Source organism: Carassius gibelio, chromosome A18, assembly GCF_023724105.1.
Source record: "Carassius gibelio isolate Cgi1373 ecotype wild population from Czech Republic chromosome A18, carGib1.2-hapl.c, whole genome shotgun sequence".
Lineage (NCBI taxonomy): Eukaryota > Metazoa > Chordata > Actinopteri > Cypriniformes > Cyprinidae > Carassius > Carassius gibelio.
The window spans coordinates 10,091,573-10,106,081 of NC_068388.1; the positions used below are offsets into that span (position 1 = coordinate 10,091,573).

The 14,509-nt window shown below is 36.7% G+C and overlaps 1 protein-coding gene and 1 pseudogene across 4 annotated transcripts; one reads left to right on the forward strand and one right to left on the reverse strand.

Annotated features, from left to right (window-relative positions):
* Positions 1-811: 811 nt before the first annotated feature.
* On the reverse strand, positions 812-8,123 carry LOC127934156 (DENN domain-containing protein 11). Of its 4 annotated transcripts, XM_052531342.1 has the most exons (11): positions 7,547-8,122; positions 6,762-6,861; positions 5,955-6,113; positions 5,466-5,622; positions 4,792-4,930; positions 4,492-4,623; positions 4,108-4,258; positions 3,947-4,015; positions 2,729-2,920; positions 2,565-2,614; positions 812-2,489 (listed from the first exon to the last, which is right to left on the reverse strand). In XM_052531342.1, the coding sequence occupies exons 1-10, from the start codon at positions 7,923-7,925 to the stop codon at positions 2,602-2,604; spliced, it is 1,491 nt and encodes a 496-aa protein (XP_052387302.1). In that variant the 5' UTR covers positions 7,926-8,122; the 3' UTR covers positions 812-2,489; positions 2,565-2,601. The 4 variants fall into 4 exon arrangements, with proteins under 4 accessions (XP_052387302.1, XP_052387300.1, XP_052387301.1 ...); XM_052531340.1 differs by lacking the exon at positions 2,565-2,614 and having other exon boundaries at positions 812-2,373; positions 7,547-8,123; XM_052531341.1 differs by having other exon boundaries at positions 812-2,614.
* A 1,111-nt stretch (positions 8,124-9,234) lies between these two features.
* LOC127934112 (wee1-like protein kinase 2) lies at positions 9,235-11,876 on the forward strand (annotated as a pseudogene).
* Positions 11,877-14,509: the final 2,633 nt, after the last annotated feature.

Sequence of the window (14,509 nt, forward strand, 5' to 3'; positions counted from 1 at the left end):
TGAGTTGATTAGCTGATTGGCATGTCACCATATTCTAATTTGTTGAGAAAGTGAATTGGTGGGTTTTTGTTAAATGTGAGCCGAAATCTTCACAATTAAAAGATACAAAGACTTAAACTACTTTCCTGAATTTAGGTTACTACTTTCCTGAATTAAGGTTTCTGAATTTAATTTATTGTAACCCCAGGAGACCTTCAGTAAATAAAAATCGGTTTTATTCCTCTGGGTTGCAGTAACTCTCTGTATTTTCAATAATTATTATTTTAATAAAATAATAAGAATGTATAAGCACTGTATAAGATAAAACAGTAAGGTGCAGACTTTATGACATTGACAATGTCTGTGGATGTGAAACTGTTGCCACGGAAACTGAGGTTCTTTTGCAGTGCAGAGAGCAGCTTGCACAGGCTCAGCGCTAACAGTGCCGGGATGATGGTTGTGTAAAAGTGTGGAGAGGAGCCTGACAAAACCAGAAAACATACCGGTCAAATGAACGTTGAGTTGTCATAAAGGTCACCATACTCCAACTGAACAATTTGTGTTCAGTATGGACCTTAATGAAAAGGCAGTTAAATTGTGTAATTTTTATGGTTTTTCAACCACATGGAATGAGGTTATTAACTTTTAAGGGTTTGTTGTTGTTTTTGTTTTCCAAAAACGTAATATTATCATGAAGATTGAAAAGATGGCTCAAGAACTTGCTATTTTGCTTTTTTTTAAAGACTATCCCATGCATTTGTGATAATCTTTAGGTAACCCAGTGTTTTGTTTTTCTCAAAACAACCCCCAAATACTCCACAAACAAAGCATGTGATAGAAAAGAAGGAACCATTTATTTCAAAATGGCAGTGAATAAGAATCACTGGCTTTAAAACAACAGACACAAGCTGTTAGTTTGTATTACTATGTAGGTAGTGTATGAAAGAGGCATTAGATTAGTGCTTTGTGATACCAGTAAAGTACAACTCAACATTCCTGTAGCCTGTTATTATTACAAAGATTTGTATAACACTTAGATAACTTGCAAAAAACATTGCACACACACACACACACACACAATACCAGACAATTCAACCTGTACAATAATATACATTCTCAATTCTTTTACAATAGGACACTACATAACCAACAGACATCCTACAAGAGGATGGTTTGAAAGATTTATAATACAGATCGTTCTCTGATAGATCAGAAATGTAAAAAAAAAAAATCACATTAATCAAATCTAGTTTATAAGCAACAGTATTATTTATTGTTCATTTAAATCTTTTAATTAATATAATTTAAAGAACTTCATCCATCAAACTGACAAACCTCTGAGTGCCAGCACTCATTCCCAAGTAATGAATTATCACTGTGCATTATTTTATTAGAAGGTTGAAAAGTAGATTAGATTAGAAACTGTAAACTCAAAAGGTCACATTTCCATTAAATTTCAAATAGATTAATGCAGCTTTATAAATAATTTGAATAATTACGTTTCCAGGTAGGGTTTTCACAGGATGAACATATAAATGCACACAAAACCACAATCAATTGGTCTTGTGAGGCCAGTTTGCTGCAGTTATCCAGATTTGATTGACCCAAGTACATTTAAATAAGAAACCCCAAGTATATACATATTCAAAGTCTTTAACAAGTACTAATCAGGAGCATTCACTGATGACTGACAGCAATAGAATCACATTCATTTTCTTTAGAGCAAATTAAGGACCTCAAAAAGCTGATTGTAACATTTCTGCATCTGTATAAATCATATGTGCATCAGACTGTGCATTAAATGTATGATGTACATTCAATACCAACAGTGATAGTGTTTAAAGGCCTGTTTTAGCACAATGATACCCGTTTAGTGGGTAATAACAGCGTAGACAGCATCGAAATGATAGTCACATTCATCAGCTTACATTTGGGTAATGAAATGAGAATGACTGAGAACCTTCTACACTATTGTTCATTCCCATTCATATATATGTCAATAAGCTCTGTTCCAAACTACAGCAGCTAAACTGATTGTGTCTATTTTTCCATGCACAATAGATCACAAATAACACAACAAACACAGTGAATGATGTCTGATTTTCCCAAATTGAAATGTTCACATGCACGTGATTAAGTTCAACAAATGTGCCATTGATTGTGAAAATCTTCACCATCATAGTACTGTGTGTAATATATTGCAACATCCATAAAAGTTTTAGAAATACAGATATGGCATTCAAAGCAGGCTTCACCAAACCGGTGTTTCCAGAAAAAAATATGTGGATCCAATGTGGAAGTGAGAGTTGCTCGGTTGATGGACTGGTTTTCCAATTCTCTGGTGTTCAAGGGAAGCAGATTTATATTCACATCAGTTCCCCCAGACAGCACTGGCTAGAAGGACAAAGTCACAACTGAAGACCACACAATAAAAAGCAGTAGAGAGAGGCACAGAGATCGTTGTGTTTTGGAAACAAGCTTGGGCAGAGTCGAGTAGAAATCCAAGATGGCTGGAAGGATACGAAGCACACAGATAAACAGACAAGCAGACTGTCGTCAATGGATTGAATGGCTGCAGAGTGCACCTTTTGGTGTTGGCAGTGTCAGTGTGGTCCAGAAGGGTCAGGAATGGCTCCTGAGATAGCCAAGCCAGAGAAAGAGAGAAAAGAAAGCAGGTAATCAGTAGGCAGTGTGTTGTAGCCCTCAAAGAAAATGAGCTCCAGATAAAGCGGCAGAGAAAGAGTCTTACGGGCAGCAGGGGTTGTCGATAACCAGCATGACGTCAATGCCATAGATTTCCAGCAGGTCGATGAGAAAACCCCGGTCACTGTGAGGATCCAGCCCCATGGCTCTCATATGTTCAGCACTCAGGGTAGGATCGGCGCTCCCCGCCACCTCAGACAGGGTCTGGAAGATTCTGTTGTTTTGCTCCATGAAGAACCTGGATCACAAACGGGGAAATTCCATACAGATTAATTACAGCGATATAAACAGTAATTTCTCATTGGTTTGCATTACAAAAAACACACAAAAATAATAAAATAAAATAAAATGAACAGAAATGGCAGAAAAACTAAGTGCTTCATAGCTATATTTATATTATATTACACTTAAGAAATTTTGGATTTCATATTAGTAAGTTAGGAACATTTGTTTTAAGTGACAGTATAAAATAACATACTGTATGCAATAATATTATATAAAGTTGTATTTTTTTTGTTGTTTGTTAAGAAATTTTCCTTTTTTTCAGCAAGGATGCATTACAATAATCAAAACTGACAGACAAACATTTACAATTTTAAATAAATTATGTTCTTTTGTACTTTCTATTCTACTATACTAACTGAAAAAAAAGTATAATGGTTTTCATTTAAACTAACATAAGAAATGTAATATTACTGATAATACGTTTCCTGCAAATGATGATATTAGAATGATTTCTGAACGATTATGTGGCACTAAAAACTGGAGTAATGACTGCTGATTAAAATTCTGCTACATAAACTACATTTTAAAACACATTAAAATAGAAAACAGTAATTTTACATTTTAATACTATTTCACAATCTTACTGTTTTTATTAAATAAATGCATCTTTAGTGCTCATGAGAGCTTAATCTTACTTACTGATCCTGAACTTTTGAACTGTAATGAAATTTATAATCCACAAAATAACTATTCACAATTCAAGTATTAAAATATAGTATCAATTTTCCAACTATATCTATATATGTATATATGTATATTGATAGATAGATAGATAGATAGATAGATAGATAGATAGATAGATAGATAGATAGATAGATAGATAGATAGATAGATAGATAGATGGATAGTTTAAGCAAGGTTAAAGAAGGTTTCACAAAAAGTGTATTGTGTTCTTCCAAACATTCTTTCTATCTCATTAAAATCTGCAGATGTGATAAACTTCTATCATTGTGCTGAGGTGTGTATTTCCATCACATACAAAATGAAGAGGTCTTCCTCATTAGATGTGCAGTCTCCATCCACCTCCTGAGAGTACAGCAGCAACTGCCTGCAATGATATCAACATCATCATATGTTTTTAGCTCTTAATTTTTTGATCTATTGTTCTCATGGGCCTTGATTTTTAAAACGCCTAGGTACCTTTGCTCACAGAGCTTGCGATACTTCTCTCGGTCTGCACTGTTGAGTCGAAGCAGAGGCTGGAGGCTCTCTCTGTGTGTCTTTACATTCTGATTGTCAATATATACATCGTACAGCTCCTTCTTTTCCTCAAATATCTTCTCTGTTGTACCTGAGAACCCAAATAAAAATCACTGATTTCTTTTTTTACAGTATTACAGAGTTACATTCTTACTAATTTACCAGCTAATATTTATGGTGGAAGCAAAGGTTCTTATTTCCTAAACCCGCTACCAAGAGCGATGATAATTTTGGACATTTGTTTACAAAGGTTAAACCCTGTTGTGTCTGTGGAATTATGAATTTGCCTCCAACTTTAGTCCTCCTCTTGACTGAGAAACTTACAAGCTACATAAGACATTTCAGTCTCAAGAGCGGCAATGTCAGCAACATTGATGTAGAAGAAGGGGCGGAACTCCGGAACAGACACGCCCATCCCAGGAATGGACACATTAGCAAGGCAGCAGCAACAGTATACTAAAAGATGCAAAGCAAAAACATAGTAAATGCACAAATCAATGACAATGCCAAGACATGGACAAGATCTTTATCACTGGATTCTCAAGCTATCTTTAATTTGATAAGGAAAAATCTGCAGAGAGGTTAGTACAGCCATGTGCATGTAAATGGGTTTTCTGCTCTCACCCCGATAGCAGACCACACCGACAGGGGGAGGAGAGAAAATGAGGATGCGTTTCCTGAGCAAAGCAAACTTCCACAGCACCATGATCTGCTCTCCAAAGAAGCGGATGAACTGGGACATGCAGCCAGCCGGGTGTGTGATCTGATTGGAGGTGGACAGAGAACAGAGAAGAGGCATGATTTGTGCTTACGGTCTCTTATTAAATTACAGAGAGACAAATCACGTATATTATACAGGCTCTAAAAGTTTCTAAGAAAATAGATATCATGACATAAAACCATAATAAAAACCATAGACAAGGATTTAGAATGTGCATCTTCAAAACTGAACAAGGCTTTATTTAACTAACATCATATCCAAATCTAGTTCAACAAGGGGTATCTCCTCATATGGAATTCTTCTTTAACAATAGAGGATCTTGTGGATTGTAAACAGAGGAATTTGTCTCACAATAGTTCTTTCTGAACTCTCCCATGCTTTAAATGCTGGTTGATCAGTAACGTGAAATTCCCAAAGTGGGCTGGCCTAGATTACTTCAGAATCTTAAAAAATGATCTTATTTGAATTAGTATTTGAATTATCAAATACTGCTGTCATTAAAACATATTTAATGGAACTCCTTCAAAAGGCTGAAGCTTTGATTAGTGGCAGATAATGTTGGGTTATATCTTCAAACCTTCATCTCTGGATGCATGCAGCGGTTGACTATGGGCCCAAGAACACTGGTCGGGCAGGCTGTGACCAAACCGTTTCCTCCCGAGGGCAACACTGCCTTTTTATCCTCGTAGAAAGCTTCCAGTGGAGAGTACTGACCTGGACACTGCAACTGGTGCCTGGAAGAAACCATGTGCTGGCTGTTGTTGTAGTCATAAAATGCATTGCACTTAACAGGAAGTTGCTTTATTTAGATGCAGACATTAAACATCAGACATTTTTAACACAGTTGATCATGATGTCCTTTATATTACAATTCTGCATGCTGCATATTACTACCTTAACTGATTGAAGAAGAGGTGATTCTAAATTAAACAAATTCCCTGTCACATTGCATGCAACCCAGAGCTTATGTTAATACATAAAAACATCTTAAAATAGAAATGATGCATGCAAAAAAGTAAGAGAAAGAGACATAACAAGGTAAAATGTGAAGCAAGCATACACTTACCGAACTTGGTTTTCCAGAAAGTGCATGTAACGGTATAGCAGTGTGTAAGAAGGAGACAAAATCCCTACAGATTTCATCCGAGCTCCTCGTTCCAGCTCACTCTCCACAGGCATGTTGGCAAAGCACGCTAGTCCAAAGTAACTGCCTTTACGAAAATATCTACATAATCAGACAAGCACATTTAATCTGGAGTCATCTATATACATACACACGAATTGAAGCTGTTTGGATGACAACATGCAACTATTAATCAAATGGATATCTTGAATGAATTACTCTTTAGAAAAAAAAACAATTGGTTGAATCTTATGAAACAGGATGGGGGGGGGGGGGGCACACAACTACAACACAAAATAATTTTTTTTCATGGTCAATATCCGGATTCAAAACATTTATTCTACCTCTAGATTGTTGGTTCAAATGTAATGTGAATAACAGATAGATACTATAAAGGATTTTATAATGGCTGTATGGTCCAGGGCAAATGTAACATGTGATATGAAATAAAAATTGACTAAATTTTTAAACTTGAAATGTTAAATGAATATTATTTCAGCTATCTAGTTGACTTTTCTAAAAAGGATTTGGATGGTTAAAATGGTCCAACTATATATGTGTGTGTGTGTGTGTGTGTGTGGTAGTAGTAATAGTAGTACTAAAGCTTTCTAATTTTAGGCCAATTAAACCAAAATGTTTATTTTTCCAAATAATGGAGGGTAGGTCTGTACAGATATGCATTATTAAGCAAAATGTTACAAATGCCCTGTCTCTTATATATCCAGTGGTATTTATAAAAGAGATTCCCACATGAAGTCACTTGAGATCCGATGAGAGCCGCTTGCCATAGACTTGAACTCTACTCCCTCCAGATTCACATCTTGAGGTAGGCACCATTCTATCATGTTGCCTGTAAAAGACACAGTGTGGGATTATGTAAGCAATTGTGAAGCTGTTGGACCAGGTTTTAATCAAACAGTGTTTGCAGAAGAACAAAAAACTCTCTAAATGCCTTTTCCCACAGAACTCCCTTTGAAAAAAAGAGGAAGTCTTAAAAACAGCTATATGACTTCATACAACTCTCACTTCATAGTGTATTCATTTTCTTAGATGTGATTTGACCAAACAATCTCCCATGTGGGGAAATATATTATATGTTTCATTTCTATAATTAATTTTTTTTAGATCTGTATATATATATATATATATATATATATATATATATATATATATATATATATATATATATATATATATATAAACATGTTTTTGTTATGTTTTTAAATATTAATAGTCATTTAAAACTCTCAGTGTTAGTAACAAACAAGAAGCCATTAAGTTGCCATAAAGTAATAAAGCAGAGAAGACCCCCTTTTTTCAAGATCATTGGGAAGTTTATAATATGTATAGTATATATACTATATTTGTAGATAATAGCTATAATGTAATGTAATCCACACTTTATGACACCATCACGATTATAATTAGGATATTTCTAAGAACTTAGCATGTTTTTAATTAGATTTCTCCTTTTCATCATCATCTATAATTTACAATTTTACCTCAATCAGACATTTTACAGTTTTTCACCTCACCCGATCTTGTGTCGAAAGTCACAACAAACACTGCAACTATTTGGTCTTTTTCTTCCCATCCAGTGATCCTCCGATCCCTGACTGACAGTCCATGAAAGGCGCAGTCTCCCTCCTCATCAGTGGCGGAAGCATCTCTTCCCGGGCCGCTGTATTTATGGGGAGAATGTGCACTTTCACTAGAAACAGCTGTTACGCTGTTCGCTCTCGCCGGGCTTGTGTTCAGGGAGATATCTGCCCGTGCACCACCCTCGATCGGGTAACTAGACAGTCCGGAATGTACTGAATCCTCAGTCTCCGGCGATGGAGCCGTTGGGGCAAGTTCGGGTGGGGGAACCTCCTCCCAGTCCAGCAGCGGAGCGCGATCCGACTGCTCCACCATACTTCCTTCGATATTGCCTATCGAGGAAAAAAACAAAGTCCTCGCACTCGATACCGAGCGGTCAGTCTAACCGACAAACGCTACGCATGAAACGGAACATAGCGCTTGCGATTCAAATGATCCCTAAATGTAGTGATCTAAACAGGGTAACAGACGCTACCCAGGCGTACTCTGTTTTGATGATGTCACAGACTTCCGCTCACGTGATTGTTATTGGTGTCAAGTTCAACCTATGAGTTCAACCTCCTCCCACCCGAAAAATAAATACACAGTATGATGTTGTCTGTGTGCGCAGTAACGTAAACGTTACCCTAAAATAAATATGCTGACGACTATGATGACCATAATTTATTTTCCTTGACAGTCAGAATGCTTAGAAATCACAAATTTAGCTTTTTGGATGTTTAATAATAAATTAAATTGAAAGTTTACATAAAAAAATAGTATATCTATAATGTATTTCTTTGTCTTTACAGGTTTGATTAGTGGTGTTTCAAGCTGGATCTTTTTTTGTTAATTGTGCATTCAAAGACTGAACTAGCATTTCATTGGCTGATACAATTAAACGTATACGCTAACTAAAGTGACATATTTTTTCATTCGCATCTTCAGCAGTTACTAAGAGAGTAAAAACATGATTTTGTAAAGTTACTGAAGAAGACCACAAAATGGTGTAAGGGTGATATTGAAACTCTGAAGAAATGTTTTCAGTTAACAGATTTTAAAGATTGGCGTTATGAATCAAAATATTTAACAGTAGTTAGCGGAGTTAATTAAGGGTCGAGCCACTCCTCCCATCGTTAAAGTCAAAGGACCTCATGTTGACAGTGACAGGGCAGGTTCAGTGGCTGGTGGTCCATTAGCTCATTTCAGGGTAAGTTGGAATTGCTTTTATGTTGTTCAAAACAGCATAATAAAACAATGGAAGTAATATATATTTGAGAGAATCTGTAAATGTTTTGCTTTTCTCTCAACAATCATATGAGATCCTCAGAATTTGTCGTTGAGGCCTACCTAAGGAGAATATTATGTTTATATAATTTTGTGTCTAAATTTTAAGTACATATTATGTTTAAAAAATAATAAAATAAAACAGGTTGGCAGATCACAGTTGATCCATTTTACATCCCACTCTTGAGTTATTGTTAGTTTAATTTACATGTTATTTGCCATACTAACCCCCTTTTCTTCAATCTGTGGAAATTTTCAGACTGCAGTGGTCTGAAATTACCTTTGTGAATGCAGCGCAGCAGCATCTGAACTTCTGCAGCAGTGGGGAGGAGGACAGCAGTGACAATAGCTTTGATGAATGGGCACACAGGAGTGTTCCAGTCAGAAGCCCGCGCCGGACAACCCGAGTACAGCGCCACCACACAAGGAGTATCACAGTTCCCCCTTTAATCCCTTCTCCCATACCGTATGCTACTTGGGAAAAACTCTGGCTTTGTGACTTACCAAGTTCACCAATGGTTATCAGTTTCATGTAAACGTTGATATGATGTCCATCTGCTGTATGATTTGCAGTAGCAATGCATTTGACCCTTTAAAGAATTGTTTACTGATTATATCATAAGACTTCTTCTTCCTGCTGAGGTTGCAGTCTAAATCGACCCTCCCTTGCTCTATTAGCAAGCCATGTCACTGTCAAAGATTTCTTCGTTTGTCTACTGCTTTTGATCCTGTGCCCTTAGTGAACATTAACCCTTTCACTCCAGAGACGGTGCGCAGGAACAGTGAACACCACAAGAAGAAGAGCCAAAGGAGTGATGATGATGATGACGATGCACAAAGGTAACAGATCTTGGCTTTAAGTGATTCATATAGAGGAACTAGATTTACATTGAGTTACCTTTACAGATCTAAAGAAACTCTGAACTCGTCAGAGGATGAAAATGTATTCCTTCCCTCAAAGGTATGGTTTCAAAGGCCATTGCTTTGCATTGTCTATTATGGAGTAGGTTAAGAAGTCTTCATAATCCCACCAAAAGCTTTGTCAAATCTCTGTGTTCTCTCACACGGTCTCCCATCTGTTGCCCTTCAGAGGCCAGCAGTGTCAGCCCATATGCCGTCGTGTTATGAGAGTGAGTTTTTAGAGCTGGGCTGCATCTGCGTGGGTGAGTTTGGTTCCGTGTATAGATGTGTGAAGAGGTTGGATGGTTGCATGTACGCCATCAAGCTCTCGTGCAGGCCAATTGGAGGCTCTGCCAATGAGTGAGTCAGCGCTGCTAGACACACTGGGCTTAATGTTCTAAGTTTTCCAAATGTAAAAACTCAAAGGACAATTATATACAGTATATGGTTAGGGTCTTTTTATGGTTTTTGTGGTTCCTCAATGAATCTTAGACTATTAGATTATTTTACATTATTAATGTAAATTTTTTTCCCTCTTCAGGCAGTTGGCCTTGAAGGAAGTGTATACCCATGCAGAGTTTGGCTATCACCCTCATGTTGTCCGATACTACTCCGCATTGGCTGAGGATGACCATATGATTATACAAAATGAGTTATGTGATGGTAGGACAGAAGATCACAAAACTACATAGATGGTCATGTGTTTTTTTTACTTTGAGAACTTACTCGAAAGCTTTTTTGGTCTTATAGGTGGTAGCCTCCATGATGCTATAACTGAAAAGGGAGTTCCTCAGTGTTCCTAGGTTGAGGGATTTTCTCTTACGGGTCTCTTTGGGGCTCAGATACATTCACAGCACAGGCCTGGTGCACCTCGACATCAAACCCAGTGAGCTCCGTGTCTGACATTGTTACTCAGATGCATATAACACTCAGTGGAAGTGGACTTTTTGACTAGCACATGTTTAAATTTCCATCCTTTTCAGGTAATATTTTCATCTGGCGCCAACCCAGCTCGAGTGCTGGTGGAGAGGGAGAAAGTGAAGAAGATGGAAGCCCCTTCTCTGGAGTTGTATATACAATTGGTATGTACCTACCTGTCCATGTTTTTAACCATTGAATGCATAAGTGATTTGTAAGTCATTATTACATATTTGGGTCTTTAGTGACCTGGAATGTATTTTTAATATGGGTCTTAACTGCTCATGTTGCCCTGCAACTTCATATTTCGGAAAAAAATTGATTGTTTCAGTGAATGATTTCGGAACCCCAAAACCATTTTGACAGAAATATTTTTTTGTTGTTGTTGTTTTAATCAAATATTTTCAGTTGCCAAAAATTCTGTGCATCACTAGATCTAATATTATCAATTACAAAATATAAAAATAAAGCATATTTAATTATTGAATTTTATTTGTAATTTTAACTTGCATTGCTAAATTGATGGATATACAGCTGTATATATGTGATATCATGAATATCTTGTTCTTTAGGTGACTTGGGTCATGTTATATCCATTTCAAGCCCTCAGGTTGAGGAAGGGGATAGCCGATTCATGGCCTATGAGGTCCTGCTAGAGGTATGATATCTGTTTGAACTTTTTCCAGAGTGTTCAGTTTTTTGCAGAGTTTAATTCTAGCAAAACAAGCTAATGGTGGATGTAACCAGTTGCTGACTTTTTTCTTTGCAGGACTACATACTGTACATCTTCCTAAAGCAGATATTTTTGCACTGGGCCTTCTTTAAAGAATCTGTTTACTTAATGCTACACTCTCAGGTACAAAAGCTGATACTGGGGCAGTACCTTTTCAAAGAGGCGCAGCTTTGTACCTTATTTACCCCCAAGTTATGCATATTTGTACCTTTTGAAACTGTACCACAGCTTTTGTATTATTTCTTTTTTGCAATGAGTATGTATCGTGTTTTTCAAAATAGTAGTCAGTTATTTTAAAAAATCCAGTACAATTTTTTAAAAATATATTTATCAAAGATTTCAGAATTCATATTTACCATATGTTAGTCAATTGTGCAGTGTTGCGAATAAAAACATAAATGTGCTTTCATTCCACCAGCAGAGGGCATAAAGCAGATAATGTTGATGAATGTGGTTTCTGAAGAATGCTCATGAATGTGGTTTCTGAAGATTTCTCATGAATATATTGGTGGTTTTGAAGTTGTTTACAATGGATTCATACATTCAGTCTCTGAGGTCAAGATTTAAAACCTAATTTTCATTTCAGTAGTATATTTGTTTATGACAGACGCTGTTAGATCCTGATCCTACTACAAGGCTATCTGCATCTGTGTTGTGTCGGCATGATGTACTGTGCAAGGAGAGGGCCGGCAAACTGGTTGCACAACTTCTCCAATTAAATGTGGAGAAGTTCAGAACAGCTATGCTGGAACGGTGAGGAGAACTGGGTATAGAAAATCACTCCCCTGTATTTCAGCTGTATTTACTCACTGCAACTTATAACATCCAAGTGAAAGAAATAAAACCAACATGTCAGGGAAAAAAGGCTCACCCCCTTCTAAAAAGGACTTGTAAACTATCAGATTTACTCAGATCACCTTCTCAGTGGCACACAAAGCCATCTGACTTTGAACTGTGATCAGTTGTAGTCATTTTGATTTGCTCAGCTCAGCATGAAAAGAGTTTTCCTGGAGCATTTTTGTAAGTCATTGGTAGTGCAACTAACGCGAACAATCAACTATGGGTGGCAAGGCACTATCAAAAGATAAAATTGGTGGACAGGCACAAGTCAGGAGATGGTTACAAAAAAAATTAAAAGGATTTATCAGTGCCTAGAAGCACAGTGAATCTATTATTAAGAATTGCAAGGCATTCGGTACAGCATAGACCCTCCCTGGATCAGGACGTCTCTCCAAACTGGATGAAAGAGTCAGGAGGAAACTGGTCCGAGTGGTGACCAAGAGACCTTTACAGCAACTCTGAAGCAGTTGCAGGAATTTATCAGAGTGTGGTCATTGTGTGCATGTGACAACAATATCACAAATCTACAGGTGAAACTTCAGGTCCTCTTTTTGACTTAACCCTGAACACCACCATTGCACTTAGTTTTCTTTGTGGCATGAATCGGTGCATATTTAAAGTTTATGGCACATTTATCTTGTCAAATAAAAAGGTAATGTTTTCATATGGACAATAAAGGGGTGATTCTAGCAGATAAATTTCCTTGTACACTGATTCTCAAACAAAGGACCTCAGCAAACTTCTAGGAGACTTTTGTACATTATCTAGAACAGAGGCCTTGGAATAACTGTGAGTCTGAACGCTCAAGTTTACTGCTCTGCTTCATCTTTCACAGTGCAGGTGCTGTAATGGTTCAGTCAGCTTTTCCTCAGTATTCCTTATCTTGCGCGTGCAGTCAAACAGAAGGGGAACTCCGTTTCCAAAAACCCCTCTCTCCTAAAGTGAAGCTCAGTTAAAAGAACAAGTATAAAGTCGCGTGTTCACATATTAAATTGAGTCTTTAAAATCGGTTCATCTTTACCTTCTGAGTCATTCTCGGCTATTGCTACGTTTAGAAAGGTCGCAAATATTTTTAAGCCTTTACACTTTTAGTAAACAGCGAGAATAACAATGTGGGTTTCTAGCATAGACAGTAAAAGAAACGCTTTCGCGTTTCCTTAGTCTTTGGCCACGCCTTCCTTTGTGCAGCCGTGTCATCTGACGCGCGGGAGCGTCGCAGAGCATTTGTGTGTGTTTTTTTTACTGGGTTACAAAGCTTCACTTTTACATGATGTTTTGACTTGAAGTTTAAGTAAGTAACGACTGTTTGTCATTTTACTGTAAAGTACAGTCGACACGTATATAGACAGGTTTTTAAACATTTGCTTCAAAGGAGAATAAATAACGTTAACTGGTATTTTTGCTAACGTTAGATCGTATACTCGTAGCAAGTGTTTTATACTTTCTGTGGATAGTTACGACAGTGCTGTGTTTTTAAATATAAACATTCATATTCTGTTTACTGTTATATTTAACAAGATCGACTTAAGTTCCACGCTTTCTTCAGTTTGACTCAAGTTCCCTGTAAGTTAATGTAAATTTCCAGAAGTGCTCTGTAACGTTATATATGCTGGTATTTTTTATTTTAACTGAATCACCGTAAACACTGAGCAAGTGTCATTTGTGTTGTCCCTAGAAATTAATTTGGACTAACGTTACAGTGGAATATTTCTTTGTTTTCATCTGAGAATCGTTGTTTTTATTTTTTTACAACTGATTTCTGTTTTGCTTAAACTGGGGGAATGAGCCAAACGCGCTTTAAACGGCTCTTGTAAACGCCATTAAAACGTGTATAAAATCTACCGCAATCCTCAATGATCACCGAATGTTAGCTAGCCACTAATAAACAGTTAATATTATAAGCTGCTAGCTAGTTAGCTGGTTTTAGCTGGGATATTTCATGATGTTATTATTTAAACCGACCGTCCCAACCTTGTTTATAGCATAGATATTATTTTATATACAGCTATAATACATTTATTTATATATATATATATATATATATATATATATATATATATATATATATATATATATATATATTTATTATAAATAACATACAGCTATGATGTTCCTGTATGTTAGATTAAACAGTGGAGCATGGCGTTAGCTACGATGATGGCATGGGTTCGATTCCCACTGAATGCATAATCTGATAAAATGCATACCTGGAATACAGTGCAAATAGCTTTGGATTAAGAGT